General features: G+C 48.2%; 1 protein-coding gene across 2 annotated transcripts in view; it reads right to left on the bottom strand.

Annotated features, from left to right (window-relative positions):
• syt8 (synaptotagmin VIII) overlaps positions 1–19,229 on the bottom strand; it is a 56,851-nt gene that overhangs the window by 25,272 nt on the left and 12,350 nt on the right. For both annotated transcript variants that reach the window (XM_075469247.1, XM_075469248.1), the window contains one exon: positions 19,071–19,188. In XM_075469247.1, the coding sequence (XP_075325362.1) occupies positions 19,071–19,188 (118 nt within the window). The remainder of the gene's footprint in view (positions 1–19,070; positions 19,189–19,229) is intronic.

Raw genomic sequence — 19,229 nt, 5'->3', positions numbered from 1 at the left:
CCCTGTGAGGTTTGTCTCTTTGAGGTTTGTCCCTGTATGAGGTTTGTCCCTGTATGAGGTTTGTTTCTTTGACGTTTGTCCCCGTGAGGTTTGTCCGTGTGTGAGGTTTTTCCCTGTGAAGTTTGTCCCCGTCAGGTTTGTCCCTGTGAGCTTTGTCCCCGTCAGGTTTGTCCCTGTGTGAGGTTTGTCCCCGTGAGATTTGTCCCTTTGAGGTTTGTCCGTGTTTGAGGTTTGTCCCTGTGAGGTTTGTCCGTGTGTGAGGTTTGTCCCTTTGATGTTTGTCCGTGTGAGGTTTGTCCCTGTGTGAGGTTTGTCTTTTTAAGGTTTGTCCGCGTGAGGTTTGTCCCTTTGAGGTTTGTCCCTGTGAGGTTTGTCCCTGTGTGAGGTTTGTCTCTTTGAGGTTTGTCCCTGTGTGAGGTTTGTCTCTGTAAGGTTTGTCCGCGTGAGGTTTGTCCCTTTGAGGTTTGTCCCTGTGAGGTTTGTCCCTGTGTGAGGTTTGTCTCTGTAAGGTTTGTCCGCGTGAGGTTTGTCCCTTTGAGGTTTGTCCCCGTGAGGTTTGTCCCCGTGAGGTTTGTCCGTCTTTGAGGTTTGTCCGTGAGGTTTGTCCGTGTGAGGTTTGTCCCTTTGAGGTTTGTCCCTTTGAGGTTTGTCCCTTTGAGGTTTGTCCGTGTGAGGTTTGTGCCTGTGAGGATTGTCTCTGTTAGGTTTGTCCCTTTGAGGTTTGTCCCTGTGAGGTTTGTCTCTGTAAGGTTTGTCTCTGTAAGGTTTGTCCGCGTGAGGTTTGTCCCTTTGAGGTTTGTCCCTGTGAGGTTTGTCCCTGTGTGAGGTTTGTCTCTGTAAGGTTTGTCCGCGTGAGGTTTGTCCCTTTGAGGTTTGTCCCCGTGAGGTTTGTCCGTGTGAGGTTTGTCCGTCTTTGAGGTTTGTCCGTCTTTGAGGTTTGTCCGTGAGGTTTGTCCGTGTGAGGTTTGTGCCTTTGAGGTTTGTCTCTTTGAGGTTTGTCCCTGTGAGGTTTGTCCCAGTGAGGTTTGTCTCTTTGAGGTTTGTCCGTGTGAGGTTTGTCTCTGTAAGGTTTGTCTCTGTAAGGTTTGTCTCTGTGAGGTTTGTCTCTGTGAGGTTTGTCCCTGTGAGGTTTGTCTGTCAGGTTTGTACCTGTGAGGTTTGTCCGTGTGTGAGGTTTGTCCCTGACATTTGTCCGTGTGTGAGGTTCGTCTCTGTAAGGTTTGTCCCTTTGAGATTTGTCCGTGTGAGGTTTGTCTCTGTAAGGTTTGTCCGTGTGAGGTTTGTCTCTGTGAGGTTTGTCCTTGTGAGGTTCGTCGGTATGAGGTTTGTCTTGGTAAGGTTTGTCTCTGTGAGGTTTGTCTCTGTGAGGTTTGTCCGTGTGAGGTTTGTCCGTGTGAGGTTTGTCTCTAAGGTTTGTCTCTGTGAGGTTTGTCCTTGAGGTTTGTCCCTGTGTGAGATTTGTCCCTGTGTTAGGTTTGTCCCTGTGTGAGGTTTGTCCCCGTGAGGTTTGTGCCTGTGAGGTTTGTCTCTGTAAGGTTAGTCCCTTTGAGGTTTGTCCCTTTGAGGTTTGTCCCTGTGAGGTTTGTCTCTTTGAGGTTTGTCCCTGTATGAGGTTTGTCCCTGTATTAGGTTTGTTTCTTTGAGGTTTGTCCCCGTGAGGTTTGTCCGTGTGTGAGGTTTTTCCCTGTGAAGTTTGTCTCCGTCAGGTTTGTCCCTGTGAGGTTTTTCCCTTTGAGGTTTGTCCCTGTGAGCTTTGTCCCCGTCAGGTTTGTCCCTGTGTGAGGTTTGTCCCCGTGAGATTTGTCCCTTTGAGGTTTGTCCGTGTTTGAGGTTTGTCCCTGTGAGGTTTGTCCGTGTGTGAGGTTTGTCCCTTTGAGGTTTGTCCCTGTGTGAGGTTTGTCTTTTTAAGGTTTGTCCGCGTGAGGTTTGTCCCTTTGAGGTTTGTCCCTGTGAGGTTTGTCCCTGTGTGAGGTTTGTCTCTTTGAGGTTTGTCCCTGTGTGAGGTTTGTCTCTGTAAGGTTTGTCCGCGTGAGGTTTGTCCCTTTGAGGTTTGTCCCTGTGAGGTTTGTCCCTGTGTGAGGTTTGTCTCTGTAAGGTTTGTCCGCGTGAGGTTTGTCCCTTTGAGGTTTGTCCCCGTGAGGTTTGTCCGTGTGAGGTTTGTCCGTCTTTGAGGTTTGTCCGTGAGGTTTGTCCGTGTGAGGTTTGTCCCTTTGAGGTTTGTCCCTTTGAGGTTTGTCCCTTTGAGGTTTGTCCGTGTGAGGTTTGTGCCTGTGAGGATTGTCTCTGTTAGGTTTGTCCCTTTGAGGTTTGTCCCTGTGAGGTTTGTCTCTGTAAGGTTTGTCTCTGTAAGGTTTGTCCGCGTGAGGTTTGTCCCTTTGAGGTTTGTCCCTGTGAGGTTTGTCCCTGTGTGAGGTTTGTCTCTGTAAGGTTTGTCCGCGTGAGGTTTGTCCCTTTGAGGTTTGTCCCCGTGAGGTTTGTCCGTGTGAGGTTTGTCCGTCTTTGAGGTTTGTCCGTCTTTGAGGTTTGTCCGTCTTTGAGGTTTGTCCGTGAGGTTTGTCCGTGTGAGGTTTGTGCCTTTGAGGTTTGTCTCTTTGAGGTTTGTCCCTGTGAGGTTTGTCCCAGTGAGGTTTGTCTCTTTGAGGTTTGTCCGTGTGAGGTTTGTCTCTGTAAGGTTTGTCTCTGTAAGGTTTGTCTCTGTAAGGTTTGTCTCTGTGAGGTTTGTCTCTGTGAGGTTTGTCCCTGTGAGGTTTGTCTGTCAGGTTTGTACCTGTGAGGTTTGTCCGTGTGTGAGGTTTGTCCCTGACATTTGTCCGTGTGTGAGGTTCGTCTCTGTAAGGTTTGTCCCTTTGAGATTTGTCCGTGTGAGGTTTGTCTCTGTAAGGTTTGTCCGTGTGAGGTTTGTCTCTGTGAGGTTTGTCCTTGTGAGGTTCGTCGGTATGAGGTTTGTCTTGGTAAGGTTTGTCTCTGTGAGGTTTGTCTCTGTGAGGTTTGTCCGTGTGAGGTTTGTCCGTGTGAGGTTTGTCTCTAAGGTTTGTCTCTGTGAGGTTTGTCCTTGAGGTTTGTCCCTGTGTGAGATTTGTCCCTGTGTTAGGTTTGTCCCTGTGTGAGGTTTGTCCCCGTGAGGTTTGTGCCTGTGAGGTTTGTCTCTGTAAGGTTAGTCCCTTTGAGGTTTGTCCCTTTGAGGTTTGTCCCTGTGAGGTTTGTCTCTTTGAGGTTTGTCCCTGTATGAGGTTTGTGCCTGTATGAGGTTTGTTTCTTTGAGGTTTGTCCCCGTGAGGTTTGTCCGTGTGTGAGGTTTTTCCCTGTGAAGTTTGTCCCCGTCAGGTTTGTCCCTGTGAGGTTTTTCCCTTTGAGGTTTGTTCCTGTGAGCTTTGTCCCCGTCAGGTTTGTCCCTGTGTGAGGTTTGTCCCCGTGAGATTTGTCCCTTTGAGGTTTGTCCGTGTTTGAGGTTTGTCCCTGTGAGGTTTGTCCGTGTGTGAGGTTTGTCCCTTTGATGTTTGTCCGTGTGAGGTTTGTCCCTGTGTGAGGTTTGTCTTTTTAAGGTTTGTCCGCGTGAGGTTTGTCCCTTTGAGGTTTGTCCCTGTGAGGTTTGTCCCTGTGTGAGGTTTGTCTCTTTGAGGTTTGTCCCTGTGTGAGGTTTGTCTCTGTAAGGTTTGTCCGCGTGAGGTTTGTCCCTTTGAGGTTTGTCCCTGTGAGGTTTGTCCCTGTGTGAGGTTTGTCTCTGTAAGGTTTGTCCGCGTGAGGTTTGTCCCTTTGAGGTTTGTCCCCGTGAGGTTTGTCCGTGTGAGGTTTGTCCGTCTTTGAGGTTTGTTCGTGAGGTTTGTCCGTGTGAGGTTTGTCCCTTTGAGGTTTGTCCCTTTGAGGTTTGTCCGTGTGAGGTTTGTGCCTGTGAGGATTGTCTCTGTTAGGTTTGTCCCTTTGAGGTTTGTCCCTGTGAGGTTTGTCTCTGTAAGGTTTGTCTCTGTAAGGTTTGTCTCTGTAAGGTTTGTCTGTGTGAGGTTTGTCTCTGTAAGGTTTGTCCGTGTGAGGTTTGTCTGTCAGGTTTGTCCCTGTGAGGTTTGTCTGTCAGGTTTGTCCCTGTGAGGTTTGTCCGTGTGTGAGGTTTGTCCCTGACATTTGTCCGTGTGTGAGGTTTGTCTCTGTAAGGTTTGTCCGCGTGAGGTTTGTCCCTTTGAGGTTTGTCCTCGTGAGGTTTGTCCGTGTGAGGTTTGTCTGTCAGGTTTGTCCCTGTGAGGTTTGTCTGTAAGGTTTGTCCCTTTGAGGTTTGTCCGTGTGATGTTTGTCTCTGTAAGGTTTGTCTCTGTGAGGTTTGTCCCTGTGAGGTTTGTCTCTTTGAGGTTTGTCCCTTTGAGGTTTGTCCCTTTGAGGTTTGTGCGTGTGAGGTTTGTCTCTGTAAGGTTTGTCTCTGTGAGGTTTGTCCCTGTGAGGATTGTCTCTTCTAGGTTTGTCCGTGTGTGAGGTTTGTCCCTGTGAGGTTTGTCTCTGTAAGGTTTGTCCCTGTGAGGTTTGTCTCTTTGAGGTTTGTCCGTGTGTGAGGTTTGTCCGTGTGAGGTTTGTCTGTGTGAGGTTTGTCCCTGTGATGTTTGTCCGTGTGTGAGGTTTGTCTCTGTAAGGTTTGTCCCTATGTGAGGTTTCTCCCTTTGTGAGGTTTGTCCCTGTGTGAGGTTTGTCTCTGTAGTGGTTGTCCATGTGAGGTTTGTCTCTGTAAGGTTTGTCCCTTTTAGGTTTGTCAGTGTGAGGTTTGTCCCTGTGTGAGGTTTGTCCCTGTGTGAGGTTTGTCCGTGTGTGAGGTTTGTCCCTGAGGTTTGTCCATGTGTGAGGTTTGTCTCTGTAAGGTTTGTCCCTTTGAGGTTTGTCTTTGTCAGGTTTGTCCGTGTGAGGTTTGTCTCTGTAAGGTTTGTCTCTGTGAGGTTTGTCCGTTTGAAGTTTGTCTGTCAGGTTTGTCTCTGTGAGGTTTGTCCCTGTGAGGTTTGTCTCTTTGAGGTTTGTCCCTTTGAGGTTTGTGCGTGTGAGGTTTGTCTCTGTAAGGTTTGTCCCTGTGAGGATTGTCTCTTTGAGGTTTGTCCGTGTGTGAGGTTTGTCCCTGTGAGGTTTGTCTCTGTAAGGTTTGTCCCTGTGAGGTTTGTCTCTTTGAAGTTTGTCCGTGTGTGAGGTTTGTCCGTGTGAGGTTTGTCTGTTTGAGGTTTGTCCCTGTGAGGTTTGTCCGTGTGTGAGGTTTGTCTCTGTAAGGTTTGTCAGAGTGAGGTTTGATTCTGTAAGGTTTGTCCCTGTGTGAGGTTTGTCTCTGTAAGGTTTGTCCCTTTGTGAGGTTTGTCCCTGTGTGGGGTTTGTCTCTGTAGTGGTTGTCCATGTGAGGTTTGTCTCTGTAATGTTTGTCCCTTTGAGGTTTGTCTTTGTCAGGTTTGTCCGTGTGAAGTTTGTCTCTGTAAGGTTTGTCTCTGTGAGGTTTGTCCGTGTGAAGTTTGTCTGTCAGGTTTGTCCCCGTGAGGTTTGTCCGTGTGTGAGGTTTGTCCCTGTGAGGTTTGTCCGTGTGTGAGGTTTGTCCCTTTGAGGTTTGTCCCTTTGATGTTTGTCCGTTTGAGGTTTGTCCCTGTGTGAGGTTTGTCTTTTTAAGGTTTGTCCGCGTGAGGTTTGTCCGCGTGAGGTTTGTCCCTTTGAGGTTTGTCTCTTTGAGGTTTGTCCCTGTGTGAGGTTTGTCTCTGTAAGGTTTGTCCGCGTGAGGTTTGTCCCTTTGAGGTTTGTCCCTTTGAGGTTTGTCCCTGTGTGAGGTTTGTCTCTGTAAGGTTTGTCCGCGTGAGGTTTGTCCCTTTGAGGTTTGTCCCCGTGAGGTTTGTCCGTGTGAGGTTTGTCCGTCTTTGAGGTTTGTCCGTGAGGTTTGTCCGTGTGAGGTTTGTGCCTTTGAGGTTTGTCTCTCTGAGGTTTGTCCCTGTGAGGTTTGTCCCAGTGAGGTTTGTCTCTTTGAGGTTTGTCCGTGTGAGGTTTGTCTCTGTAAGGTTTGTCTCTGTAAGGTTTGTCTCTGTAAGGTTTGTCTCTGTGAGGTTTGTCTCTGTGAGGTTTGTCCCTGTGAGGTTTGTCTGTCAGGTTTGTACCTGTGAGGTTTGTCCGTGTGTGAGGTTTGTCCCTGACATTTTTCCGTGTGTGAGGTTCGTCTCTGTAAGGTTTGTCCCTTTGAGATTTGTCCGTGTGAGGTTTGTCTCTGTAAGGTTTGTCCGTGTGAGGTTTGTCTCTGTGAGGTTTGTCCTTGTGAGGTTCGTCCGTATGAGGTTTGTCTTGGTAAGGTTTGTCTCTGTGAGGTTTGTCTCTGTGAGGTTTGTACGTGTGAGGTTTGTCCGTGTGAGGTTTGTCTCTAAGGTTTGTCTCTGTGAGGTTTGTCCTTGAGGTTTGTCCCTGTGTGAGATTTGTCCCTGTGTTAGGTTTGTCCCTGTGTGAGGTTTGTCCCCGTGAGGTTTGTCCCCGTGAGGTTTGTGCCTGTGAGGTTTGTCTCTGTAAGGTTAGTCCCTTTGAGGTTTGTCCCTTTGAGGTTTGTCCCTGTGAGGTTTGTCTCTTTGAGGTTTGTCCCTGTATGAGGTTTGTCCCTGTATTAGGTTTGTTTCTTTGAGGTTTGTCCCCGTGAGGTTTGTCCGTGTGTGAGGTTTTTCCCTGTGAAGTTTGTCTCCGTCAGGTTTGTCCCTGTGAGGTTTTTCCCTTTGAGGTTTGTCCCTGTGAGCTTTGTCCCCGTCAGGTTTGTCCCTGTGTGAGGTTTGTCCCCGTGAGATTTGTCCCTTTGAGGTTTGTCCGTGTTTGAGGTTTGTCCCTGTGAGGTTTGTCCGTGTGTGAGGTTTGTCCCTTTGAGGTTTGTCCCTGTGTGAGGTTTGTCTTTTTAAGGTTTGTCCGCGTGAGGTTTGTCCCTTTGAGGTTTGTCCCTGTGAGGTTTGTCCCTGTGTGAGGTTTGTCTCTTTGAGGTTTGTCCCTGTGTGAGGTTTGTCTCTGTAAGGTTTGTCCGCGTGAGGTTTGTCCCTTTGAGGTTTGTCCCTGTGAGGTTTGTCCCTGTGTGAGGTTTGTCTCTGTAAGGTTTGTCCGCGTGAGGTTTGTCCCTTTGAGGTTTGTCCCCGTGAGGTTTGTCCGTGTGAGGTTTGTCCGTCTTTGAGGTTTGTCCGTGAGGTTTGTCCGTGTGAGGTTTGTCCCTTTGAGGTTTGTCCCTTTGAGGTTTGTCCGTGTGAGGTTTGTGCCTGTGAGGATTGTCTCTGTTAGGTTTGTCCCTTTGAGGTTTGTCCCTGTGAGGTTTGTCTCTGTAAGGTTTGTCTCTGTAAGGTTTGTCCGCGTGAGGTTTGTCCCTTTGAGGTTTGTCCCTGTGAGGTTTGTCCCTGTGTGAGGTTTGTCTCTGTAAGGTTTGTCCGCGTGAGGTTTGTCCCTTTGAGGTTTGTCCCCGTGAGGTTTGTCCGTGTGAGGTTTGTCCGTCTTTGAGGTTTGTCCGTCTTTGAGGTTTGTCCGTGAGGTTTGTCCGTGTGAGGTTTGTGCCTTTGAGGTTTGTCTCTTTGAGGTTTGTCCCTGTGAGGTTTGTCCCAGTGAGGTTTGTCTCTTTGAGGTTTGTCCGTGTGAGGTTTGTCTCTGTAAGGTTTGTCTCTGTAAGGTTTGTCTCTGTGAGGTTTGTCTCTGTGAGGTTTGTCCCTGTGAGGTTTGTCTGTCAGGTTTGTATCTGTGAGGTTTGTCCGTGTGTGAGGTTTGTCCCTGACATTTGTCCGTGTGTGAGGTTCGTCTCTGTAAGGTTTGTCCCTTTGAGATTTGTCCGTGTGAGGTTTGTCTCTGTAAGGTTTGTCCGTGTGAGGTTTGTCTCTGTGAGGTTTGTCCTTGTGAGGTTCGTCGGTATGAGGTTTGTCTTGGTAAGGTTTGTCTCTGTGAGGTTTGTCTCTGTGAGGTTTGTCCGTGTGAGGTTTGTCCGTGTGAGGTTTGTCTCTAAGGTTTGTCTCTGTGAGGTTTGTCCTTGAGGTTTGTCCCTGTGTGAGATTTGTCCCTGTGTTAGGTTTGTCCCTGTGTGAGGTTTGTCCCCGTGAGGTTTGTGCCTGTGAGGTTTGTCTCTGTAAGGTTAGTCCCTTTGAGGTTTGTCCCTTTGAGGTTTGTCCCTGTGAGGTTTGTCTCTTTGAGGTTTGTCCCTGTATGAGGTTTGTGCCTGTATGAGGTTTGTTTCTTTGAGGTTTGTCCCCGTGAGGTTTGTCCGTGTGTGAGGTTTTTCCCTGTGAAGTTTGTCCCCGTCAGGTTTGTCCCTGTGAGGTTTTTCCCTTTGAGGTTTGTTCCTGTGAGCTTTGTCCCCGTCAGGTTTGTCCCTGTGTGAGGTTTGTCCCCGTGAGATTTGTCCCTTTGAGGTTTGTCCGTGTTTGAGGTTTGTCCCTGTGAGGTTTGTCCGTGTGTGAGGTTTGTCCCTTTGATGTTTGTCCGTGTGAGGTTTGTCCCTGTGTGAGGTTTGTCTTTTTAAGGTTTGTCCGCGTGAGGTTTGTCCCTTTGAGGTTTGTCCCTGTGAGGTTTGTCCCTGTGTGAGGTTTGTCTCTTTGAGGTTTGTCCCTGTGTGAGGTTTGTCTCTGTAAGGTTTGTCCGCGTGAGGTTTGTCCCTTTGAGGTTTGTCCCTGTGAGGTTTGTCCCTGTGTGAGGTTTGTCTCTGTAAGGTTTGTCCGCGTGAGGTTTGTCCCTTTGAGGTTTGTCCCCGTGAGGTTTGTCCGTGTGAGGTTTGTCCGTCTTTGAGGTTTGTTCGTGAGGTTTGTCCGTGTGAGGTTTGTCCCTTTGAGGTTTGTCCCTTTGAGGTTTGTCCCTTTGAGGTTTGTCCGTGTGAGGTTTGTGCCTGTGAGGATTGTCTCTGTTAGGTTTGTCCCTTTGAGGTTTGTCCCTGTGAGGTTTGTCTCTGTAAGGTTTGTCTCTGTAAGGTTTGTCTGTGTGAGGTTTGTCTCTGTAAGGTTTGTCCGTGTGAGGTTTGTCTGTCAGGTTTGTCCCTGTGAGGTTTGTCTGTCAGGTTTGTCCCTGTGAGGTTTGTCCGTGTGTGAGGTTTGTCCCTGACATTTGTCCGTGTGTGAGGTTTGTCTCTGTAAGGTTTGTCCGCGTGAGGTTTGTCCCTTTGATGTTTGTCCTCGTGAGGTTTGTCCGTGTGAGGTTTGTCTGTCAGGTTTGTCCCTGTGAGGTTTGTCTGTAAGGTTTGTCCCTTTGAGGTTTGTCCGTGTGATGTTTGTCTCTGTAAGGTTTGTCTCTGTGAGGTTTGTCCCTGTGAGGTTTGTCTCTTTGAGGTTTGTCCCTTTGAGGTTTGTCCCTTTGAGGTTTGTGCGTGTGAGGTTTGTCTCTGTAAGGTTTGTCTCTGTGAGGTTTGTCCCTGTGAGGATTGTCTCTTCTAGGTTTGTCCGTGTGTGAGGTTTGTCCCTGTGAGGTTTGTCTCTGTAAGGTTTGTCCCTGTGAGGTTTGTCTCTTTGAGGTTTGTCCGTGTGTGAGGTTTGTCCGTGTGAGGTTTGTCTGTGTGAGGTTTGTCCCTGTGATGTTTGTCCGTGTGTGAGGTTTGTCTCTGTAAGGTTTGTCCCTATGTGAGGTTTCTCCCTTTGTGAGGTTTGTCCCTGTGTGAGGTTTGTCTCTGTAGTGGTTGTCCATGTGAGGTTTGTCTCTGTAAGGTTTGTCCCTTTTAGGTTTGTCAGTGTGAGGTTTGTCCCTGTGTGAGGTTTGTCCCTGTGTGAGGTTTGTCCGTGTGTGAGGTTTGTCCCTGAGGTTTGTCCATGTGTGAGGTTTGTCTCTGTAAGGTTTGTCCCTTTGAGGTTTGTCTTTGTCAGGTTTGTCCGTGTGAGGTTTGTCTCTGTAAGGTTTGTCTCTGTGAGGTTTGTCCGTTTGAAGTTTGTCTGTCAGGTTTGTCTCTGTGAGGTTTGTCCCTGTGAGGTTTGTCTCTTTGAGGTTTGTCCCTTTGAGGTTTGTGCGTGTGAGGTTTGTCTCTGTAAGGTTTGTCCCTGTGAGGATTGTCTCTTTGAGGTTTGTCCGTGTGTGAGGTTTGTCCCTGTGAGGTTTGTCTCTGTAAGGTTTGTCCCTGTGAGGTTTGTCTCTTTGAAGTTTGTCCGTGTGTGAGGTTTGTCCGTGTGAGGTTTGTCTGTTTGAGGTTTGTCCCTGTGAGGTTTGTCCGTGTGTGAGGTTTGTCTCTGTAAGGTTTGTCAGAGTGAGGTTTGATTCTGTAAGGTTTGTCCCTGTGTGAGGTTTGTCTCTGTAAGGTTTGTCCCTTTGTGAGGTTTGTCCCTGTGTGGGGTTTGTCTCTGTAGTGGTTGTCCATGTGAGGTTTGTCTCTGTAATGTTTGTCCCTTTGAGGTTTGTCTTTGTCAGGTTTGTCCGTGTGAAGTTTGTCTCTGTAAGGTTTGTCTCTGTGAGGTTTGTCCGTGTGAAGTTTGTCTGTCAGGTTTGTCCCTGTGAGGTTTGTCCGTGTGTGAGGTTTGTCCCTGTGAGGTTTGTCCGTGTGTGAGGTTTGTCCCTTTGAGGTTTGTCCCTTTGATGTTTGTCCGTTTGAGGTTTGTCCCTGTGTGAGGTTTGTCTTTTTAAGGTTTGTCCGCGTGAGGTTTGTCCGCGTGAGGTTTGTCCCTTTGAGGTTTGTCTCTTTGAGGTTTGTCCCTGTGTGAGGTTTGTCTCTGTAAGGTTTGTCCGCGTGAGGTTTGTCCCTTTGAGGTTTGTCCCTTTGAGGTTTGTCCCTGTGTGAGGTTTGTCTCTGTAAGGTTTGTCCGCGTGAGGTTTGTCCCTTTGAGGTTTGTCCCCGTGAGGTTTGTCCGTGTGAGGTTTGTCCGTCTTTGAGGTTTGTCCGTGAGGTTTGTCCGTGTGAGGTTTGTGCCTTTGAGGTTTGTCTCTCTGAGGTTTGTCCCTGTGAGGTTTGTCCCAGTGAGGTTTGTCTCTTTGAGGTTTGTCCGTGTGAGGTTTGTCTCTGTAAGGTTTGTCTCTGTAAGGTTTGTCTCTGTAAGGTTTGTCTCTGTGAGGTTTGTCTCTGTGAGGTTTGTCCCTGTGAGGTTTGTCTGTCAGGTTTGTACCTGTGAGGTTTGTCCGTGTGTGAGGTTTGTCCCTGACATTTTTCCGTGTGTGAGGTTCGTCTCTGTAAGGTTTGTCCCTTTGAGATTTGTCCGTGTGAGGTTTGTCTCTGTAAGGTTTGTCCGTGTGAGGTTTGTCTCTGTGAGGTTTGTCCTTGTGAGGTTCGTCCGTATGAGGTTTGTCTTGGTAAGGTTTGTCTCTGTGAGGTTTGTCTCTGTGAGGTTTGTCCGTGTGAGGTTTGTCCGTGTGAGGTTTGTCTCTAAGGTTTGTCTCTGTGAGGTTTGTCCTTGAGGTTTGTCCCTGTGTGAGATTTGTCCCTGTGTTAGGTTTGTCCCTGTGTGAGGTTTGTCCCCGTGAGGTTTGTGCCTGTGAGGTTTGTCTCTGTAAGGTTAGTCCCTTTGAGGTTTGTCCCTTTGAGGTTTGTCCCTGTGAGGTTTGTCTCTTTGAGGTTTGTCCCTGTATGAGGTTTGTCCCTGTATGAGGTTTGTTTCTTTGAGGTTTGTCCCCGTGAGGTTTGTCCGTGTGTGAGGTTTTTCCCTGTGAAGTTTGTCCCCGTCAGGTTTGTCCCTGTGAGGTTTTTCCCTTTGAGGTTTGTCCCTGTGAGCTTTGTCCCCGTCAGGTTTGTCCCTGTGTGAGGTTTGTCCCCGTGAGATTTGTCCCTTTGAGGTTTGTCCGTGTTTGAGGTTTGTCCCTGTGAGGTTTGTCCGTGTGTGAGGTTTGTCCCTTTGATGTTTGTCCGTGTGAGGTTTGTCCCTGTGTGAGGTTTGTCTTTTTAAGGTTTGTCCGCGTGAGGTTTGTCCCTTTGAGGTTTGTCCCTGTGAGGTTTGTCCCTGTGTGAGGTTTGTCTCTTTGAGGTTTGTCCCTGTGAGAGGTTTGTCTCTGTAAGGTTTGTCCGCGTGAGGTTTGTCCCTTTGAGGTTTGTCCCTGTGAGGTTTGTCCCTGTGTGAGGTTTGTCTCTGTAAGGTTTGTCCACGTGAGGTTTGTCCCTTTGAGGTTTGTCCCCGTGAGGTTTGTCCGTGTGAGGTTTGTCCGTCTTTGAGGTTTGTCCGTGAGGTTTGTCCGTGTGAGGTTTGTCCCTTTGAGGTTTGTCCCTTTGAGGTTTGTCCGTGTGAGGTTTGTGCCTGTGAGGATTGTCTCTGTTAGGTTTGTCCCTTTGAGGTTTGTCCCTGTGAGGTTTGTCTCTGTAAGGTTTGTCTCTGTAAGGTTTGTCCGCGTGAGGTTTGTCCCTTTGAGGTTTGTCCCTGTGAGGTTTGTCCCTGTGTGAGGTTTGTCTCTGTAAGGTTTGTCCGCGTGAGGTTTGTCCCTTTGAGGTTTGTCCCCGTGAGGTTTGTCCGTGTGAGGTTTGTCCGTCTTTGAGGTTTGTCCGTCTTTGAGGTTTGTCCGTGAGGTTTGTCCGTGTGAGGTTTGTGCCTTTGAGGTTTGTCTCTTTGAGGTTTGTCCCTGTGAGGTTTGTCCCAGTGAGGTTTGTCTCTTTGAGGTTTGTCCGTGTGAGGTTTGTCTCTGTAAGGTTTGTCTCTGTGAGGTTTGTCTCTGTGAGGTTTGTCCCTGTGAGGTTTGTCCGTGTGTGAGGTTTGTCCCTGACATTTGTCCGTGTGTGAGGTTCGTCTCTGTAAGGTTTGTCCCTTTGAGGTTTGTCCGTGTGAGGTTTGTCTCTGTAAGGTTTGTCTCTGTAAGGTTTGTCTCTGTGAGGTTTGTCTCTGTGAGGTTTGTCCCTGTGAGGTTTGTCCGTGTGTGAGGTTTGTCCCTGACATTTGTCCGTGTGTGAGGTTCGTCTCTGTAAGGTTTGTCCCTTTGAGATTTGTCCGTGTGAGGTTTGTCTCTGTAAGGTTTGTCCGTGTGAGGTTTGTCTCTGTGAGGTTTGTCCTTGTGAGGTTCGTCGGTATGAGGTTTGTCTTGGTAAGGTTTGTCTCTGTGAGGTTTGTCTCTGTGAGGTTTGTCCGTGTGAGGTTTGTCCGTGTGAGGTTTGTCTCTAAGGTTTGTCTCTGTGAGGTTTGTCCTTGAGGTTTGTCCCTGTGTGAGATTTGTCCCTGTGTTAGGTTTGTCCCTGTGTGAGGTTTGTCCCCGTGAGGTTTGTGCCTGTGAGGTTTGTCTCTGTAAGGTTAGTCCCTTTGAGGTTTGTCCCTTTGAGGTTTGTCCCTGTGAGGTTTGTCTCTTTGAGGTTTGTCCCTGTATGAGGTTTGTCCCTGTATTAGGTTTGTTTCTTTGAGGTTTGTCCCCGTGAGGTTTGTCCGTGTGTGAGGTTTTTCCCTGTGAAGTTTGTCTCCGTCAGGTTTGTCCCTGTGAGGTTTTTCCCTTTGAGGTTTGTCCCTGTGAGCTTTGTCCCCGTCAGGTTTGTCCCTGTGTGAGGTTTGTCCCCGTGAGATTTGTCCCTTTGAGGTTTGTCCCTGTATGAGGTTTGTCCCTGTATGAGGTTTGTCCCTTTGAGGTTTGTCCCCGTGAGGTTTGTCCGTGTGAGGTTTGTCCGTCTTTGAGGTTTGTTCGTGAGGTTTGTCTGTGTGAGGTTTGTCCCTTTGAGGTTTGTCCCTTTGAGGTTTGTCCGTGTGAGGTTTGTGCCTGTGAGGATTGTCTCTGTTAGGTTTGTCCCTTTGAGGTTTGTCCCTGTGAGGTTTGTCTCTGTAAGGTTTGTCTCTGTAAGGTTTGTCTGTGTGAGGTTTGTCTCTGTAAGGTTTGTCTGTCAGGTTTGTCCCTGTGAGGTTTGTCTGTCAGGTTTGTCCCTGTGAGGTTTGTCCGTGTGTGAGGTTTGTCCCTGACATTTGTCCGTGTGTGAGGTTTGTCTCTGTAAGGTTTGTCCGCGTGAGGTTTGTCCCTTTGAGGTTTGTCCTCGTGAGGTTTGTCCGTGTGAGGTTTGTCTGTCAGGTTTGTCCCTGTGAGGTTTGTCTGTAAGGTTTGTCCCTTTGAGGTTTGTCCGTGTGATGTTTGTCTCTGTAAGGTTTGTCTCTGTGAGGTTTGTCCCTGTGAGGTTTGTCTCTTTGAGGTTTGTCCCTTTGAGGTTTGTCCCTTTGAGGTTTGTGCGTGTGAGGTTTGTCTCTGTAAGGTTTGTCTCTGTGAGGTTTGTCCCTGTGAGGATTGTCTCTTCTAGGTTTGTCCGTGTGTGAGGTTTGTCCCTGTGAGGTTTGTCTCTGTAAGGTTTGTCCCTGTGAGGTTTGTCTCTTTGAGGTTTGTCCGTGTGTGAGGTTTGTCCGTGTGAGGTTTGTCTGTGTGAGGTTTGTACCTGTGATGTTTGTCCGTGTGTGAGGTTTGTCTCTGTAAGGTTTGTCCCTTTGTGAGGTTTCTCCCTTTGTGAGGTTTGTCCCTGTGTGAGGTTTGTCTCTGTAGTGGTTGTCCATGTGAGGTTTGTCTCTGTAAGGTTTGTCCCTTTTAGGTTTGTCAGTGTGAGGTTTGTCCCTGTGTGAGGTTTGTCCGTGTGTGAGGTTTGTCCCTGAGGTTTGTCCATGTGTGAGGTTTGTCTCTGTAAGGTTTGTCCCTTTGAGGTTTGTCTTTGTCAGGTTTGTCCGTGTGAGGTTTGTCTCTGTAAGGTTTGTCTCTGTGAGGTTTGTCCGTTTGAAGTTTGTCTGTCAGGTTTGTCTCTGTGAGGTTTGTCCCTGTGAGGTTTGTCTCTTTGAGGTTTGTCCCTTTGAGGTTTGTGCGTGTGAGGTTTGTCTCTGTAAGGTTTGTCCCTGTGAGGATTGTCTCTTTGAGGTTTGTCCGTGTGTGAGGTTTGTCCCTGTGAGGTTTGTCTCTGTAAGGTTTGTCCCTGTGAGGTTTGTCTCTTTGAAGTTTGTCCGTGTGTGAGGTTTGTCCGTGTGAGGTTTGTCTGTGTGAGGTTTGTCCCTGTGAGGTTTGTCCGTGTGTGTGGTTTGTCTCTGTAAGGTTTGTCAGAGTGAGGTTTGATTCTGTAAGGTTTGTCCCTGTGTGAGGTTTGTCTCTGTAAGGTTTGTCCCTTTGTGAGGTTTGTCCCTGTGTGAGGTTTGTCTCTGTAGTGGTTGTCCATGTGAGGTTTGTCTCTGTAATGTTTGTCCCTTTGAGGTTTGTCTTTGTCAGGTTTGTCCGTGTGAGGTTTGTCTCTGTAAGGTTTGTCTCTGTGAGGTTTGTCCGTGTGAAGTTTGTCTGTCAGGTTTGTCCCTGTGAGGTTTGTCCGTGTGTGAGGTTTGTCCCTGACATTTGTCCGTGTGTGAGGTTTGTCTCTGTAAGGTTTGTCCCTTTGAGGTTTGTCCCTGTGTGAGGTTTGTCCGTGTGAGGTTTGTCTCTGTAAGGTTTGTCTCTGTAAGGTTTGTCCCTTTGAGATTTGTCCATGTGAGGTTTCTCTCTGTAAGGTTTGTCTCTGTAAGGTTTGTCCGGGTAAGGTTTGTCCCTGAGGTTTGTCCGTGTGTGAGGTTTGTCTCTGTAAGGTTTGTCTCTGTGAGGTTTGTCCGTGTGAGGTTTGTCTCTGTAAGGTTTGTCCCTTTGAGATTTTTCCGTGTGTGAGGTTTGTCCGTGTGAGGTTTGTCTCTTTGAGGTTTGTTCATGTCAGGTTTGTCTCTGTAAGGTTTGTCCCTTTGAGGTTTGTCCGTGTGTGAGGTTTGTCTCTGTGAGGTTTGTCCGTGTGATGTTTGTCTCTGTAAGGTTTGTCCCTTTGAGATTTGTCCGTGTGAGGTTTGTCTCTGTGAGGTTTGTCCTTGTGAGGTTTGTCCGTGTGAGGTTTGTCTCGGTAAGGTTTGTCTCTGTGAGGTTTGTCTCTGTGAGGTTTGTCCGTGTGAGGTTTGTCCGTGTGAGGTTTGTCTCTAAGGTTTGTCTCTGTGAGGTTTGTCCTTGAGGTTTGTCCCTGTGTGAGATTTTTCCCTGTGTTAGGTTTGTCCCTGTGTGAGGTTTGTCCCCGTGAGGTTTGTCCCTGTGAGGTTTGTGCCTGTGAGGTTTGTCTCTGTAAGGTTTGTCCCTTTGAGGTTTGTTCCTGTGAGGTTTGTCTCTTTGAGGTTTGTCTCTTTGAGGTTTGTCCGTGTGTGAGGTTTGTCCCTGTGAGGTTTGTCCCTGTGAAGTTTGTCCCCGTCAGGTTTGTCCCTGTGAGGTTTGTCCCTGTTAGGTTTGTCCCTGTTAGGTTTGTCCCTGTTAGGTTTGTCCCTGTGAGCTTTGTCCCCGTCAGGTTTGTCCCTGTGTGAGGTTTGTCCCTGTGTGAGGTTTGTCCCCGTGAGATTTGTCCCTGTGAGGTTTGTCCGTGTTTGAGGTTTGTCCCTGTGAGGTTTGTCCGTGTGTGAGGTTTGTCCCTTTGAAGTTTGTCCCTGTGATGTTTGTCCGTGTGAGGTTTGTCTTTTTAAGGTTTGTCCGCGTGAGGTTTGTCCGCGTGAGGTTTGTCCCTCTGAGGTTTGTCCCTGTGAGGTTTGTCTCTTTGAGGTTTGTCCCTGTGTGAGGTTTGTCTCTGTAAGGTTTGTCCGCGTGAGATTTGTCCGTGTGTGAGGTTTGTCCATGTGTGAGGTTTTTCTCTGTAAGGTTTGTCCCTTTGAGGTTTGTCCGTGTGTGAGGTTTGACTGAGGTTTGTCCCTGTAAGGTTTGTCCGTGTGAGGTTTGTCCGTGTGAGGTTTGTCCGTGTGAGGTTTGTCCGTGTGAGGTTTGTCCCTGTGAAGTTTGTCCCTATGAGGTTTGTCCCTTTGAGGTTTGTCCCTTTTGAGTTTTGTCCCTGTGAGGTTTGTCTCTTTCAGGTTTGTCCGTGTGTGAGGTTTGTCTCTGTAAGGTTTGTCTCTGTAAGGTTTGTCCGTGTGAGGTTTGTCCCTTTGAGGTTTGTCTCTGTAAAGTTTGTCCGTGTGAGGTTTGTCCCTTTAAGGTTTGTCCTTTGAGGTTTGTCCGTGTGTGAGGTTTGTCCCTTTGAGGTTTGTCCCTTTGAGGTTTGTCCCTGTGAGGTTTGTCCGTGTGAGGTTTGTCTCTGTAAGGTTTGTCCCTGTGAGGTTTGTCCCTGTGAGGTTTGTCCCTGTGAGGTTTGTCCCTGTGAGGTTTGTCCGTGTGAGGTTTGTCTCTGTAAGGTTTGTCCGTGTGAGTTTTGTCTCTGTGAGGTTTGTCTCTGTGAGGTTTGTCCCTTTGAGATTTGTCCGTGTGATGTTTGTCGTTTGTCTCTGTGAGGTTTGTCCCTTTGAGGTTTGTCCGTGTGTGAGGTTTGTCCGTGTGTGAGGTTTGTCCGTGTGAGGTTTGTCCCTTTGAGGTTTGTCCCTTTGAGGTTTGTCCCTTTGAGATTTGTCCCTGTGAGGTTTGTCTCTGTAAGGTTTGTCTCTGTGAGGTTTGTCCGTGTGAGGTTTGTCCGTGTGAGGTTTGTCCGTGTGAGGTTTGTCCCTTTGAGGTTTGTCCCTTTGAGGTTTGTCCCTTTGAGATTTGTCCCTGTGAGGTTTGTCTCTGTAAGGTTTGTCTCTGTGAGGTTTGTCCGTGTGAGGTTTGTCCGTGTGAGGTTTGTCCGTGTGAGGTTTGTCCCTGTAAGGTTTGTCCGTGTGAGGTTTGTCCGTGTGAGGTTTGTCCCTTTGAGGTTTGTCCCTTTGAGGTTTGTCCATGTGTGAGGTTTGTCCGTGTGTGAAGTTTGTCCGTGTGAGGTTTGTTTGTGTGTGAGGTTTGTCCGTGTGTGAGGTTTGTCCGTGTGTGAGGTTTGTCCATGTGTGAGGTTTGTCCGTGTGTGAGGTTTGTCTCTTTGAGGTTTGTCCGTGTGTGAGGTTTGTCTCTGTAAGGTTTGTCCGTGTGAGGTTTGTCTCTGTAAGGTTTGTCCGTGTGAGGTTTGTCCCTGTGAGGTTTGTCCGTGTGAGGTTTGTCTGTGAGGTTTGTCCGTTTGAGGTTTGTCTGTGAGGTTTGTCCGTGTGTGAGGTTTGTCCGTGTGAGGTTTGTCTCTGTGAGGTTTGTCCGTGTGAGGTTTGTCCATGTGTGAGGTTTGTCTCTTTGAGGTTTTGTCCATGTGTGAGGTTTGTCTCTTTGAGGTTTGTCCGTGTGTGAGGTTTGTCCGTGTGTGAGGTTTGTCCGTGTGAGGTTTGTCCGTGTGTGAGGTTTGTCCGTGTGTGAGGTTTGTCCGTGTGTGAGGTTTGTCCGTGTGTGAGGTTTGTCCGTGTGTGAGGTTTGTCCGTGTGTAAGGTTTGTCCCTGTGAGGTTTGTCTCTTTGAGGTTTTTCCGTGTGTGAGGTTTGTCCGTGTGTGAGGTTTGTCCGTGTGAGGTTTGTCCGTGTGTGAGGTTTGTCCGTGTGTAAGGTTTGTCCCTGTGAGGTTTGTCTCTTTGAGGTTTTTCCGTGTGTGAGGTTTGTCTCTGTAAGGTTTGTCTCTGTAAGGTTTGTCCGCGTGAGGTTTGTCTCTGTAAGGTTTGTCCGTGTGAGGTTTGTCCCTGTGAGGTTTGTCCGTGTGAGGTTTGTCTGTGAGGTTTGTCTCTGTAAGGTTTGTCCGTGTGAGGTTTGTCCATGTGTGAGGTTTGTCTCTTTGAGGTTTGTCCATGTGTGAGGTTTGTCTCTTTGAGGTTTGTCCATGTGTGAGGTTTGTCCCTTTGAGGTTTGTCTCTGTAAGGTTTGTCCGTGTGAGGTTTGTCTCTGTGAGGTTTGTCCGTGTGTGAGGTTTGTCCGTGTGTGAGGTTTGTCCGTGTGAGGTTTGTCCGTGTGAGGTTTGTCCGTGTGTGAGGTTTGTCCGTGTGAGGTTTGTCTCTGTGAGGTTTGTCCGTGTGTGAGGTTTGTCCGTGTGAGGTTTGTCCGTGTGTGAGGTTTGTCTGTGTGAGGTTTGTCTCTGTGAGGTTTGTCCGTGTGTGAGGTTTGTCCGTGTGTGAGGTTTGTCCGTGTGTGAGGTTTGTCCGTGTGTGAGGTTTGTCTCTGTGAGGTTTGTCCGTGTATGAGGTTTGTCCGTGTGTGAGGTTTGTCTCTGTGAGGTTTGTTCGTGTGAGGTTTTTCCAAAAAAGTCATGAAAATCCTGTTTTGCCTGTATTTGGTTTTTACAATTTTCTGCCTTCATCTGTTGTGACAGTGGATCCTCATTGTAGGACAGTTTAATGCAGTACTGCCCTTTAAACATGGCCGCCACTTGGTTTGATATTAAACAAATGTCTTTCTTTTTTAATAGAAGAAATACAGTAGCCCTAAACTAACACTTGTGAAATCATTTGAGTGTTCTTTCTTTCTGTCTGACCTGAGCTTCCTCCAAAGTCCATGCTCCTCAGGTTCTTTGCCTCCAGGATCACCACGCTGAGTTTTCTGGCAGTGGGAACGTAACGCAGGGAGAAGCAGATTTCTCCCAAGTTTTCTTCCTACAACAAACAAATGTCACACTGTAATCTCTGTTAGTTTG

Source organism: Odontesthes bonariensis, chromosome 7, assembly GCF_027942865.1.
Source record: "Odontesthes bonariensis isolate fOdoBon6 chromosome 7, fOdoBon6.hap1, whole genome shotgun sequence".
Taxonomy (NCBI): domain Eukaryota; kingdom Metazoa; phylum Chordata; class Actinopteri; order Atheriniformes; family Atherinopsidae; genus Odontesthes; species Odontesthes bonariensis.
This window is presented reverse-complemented; position numbering and strand designations above follow the sequence as displayed.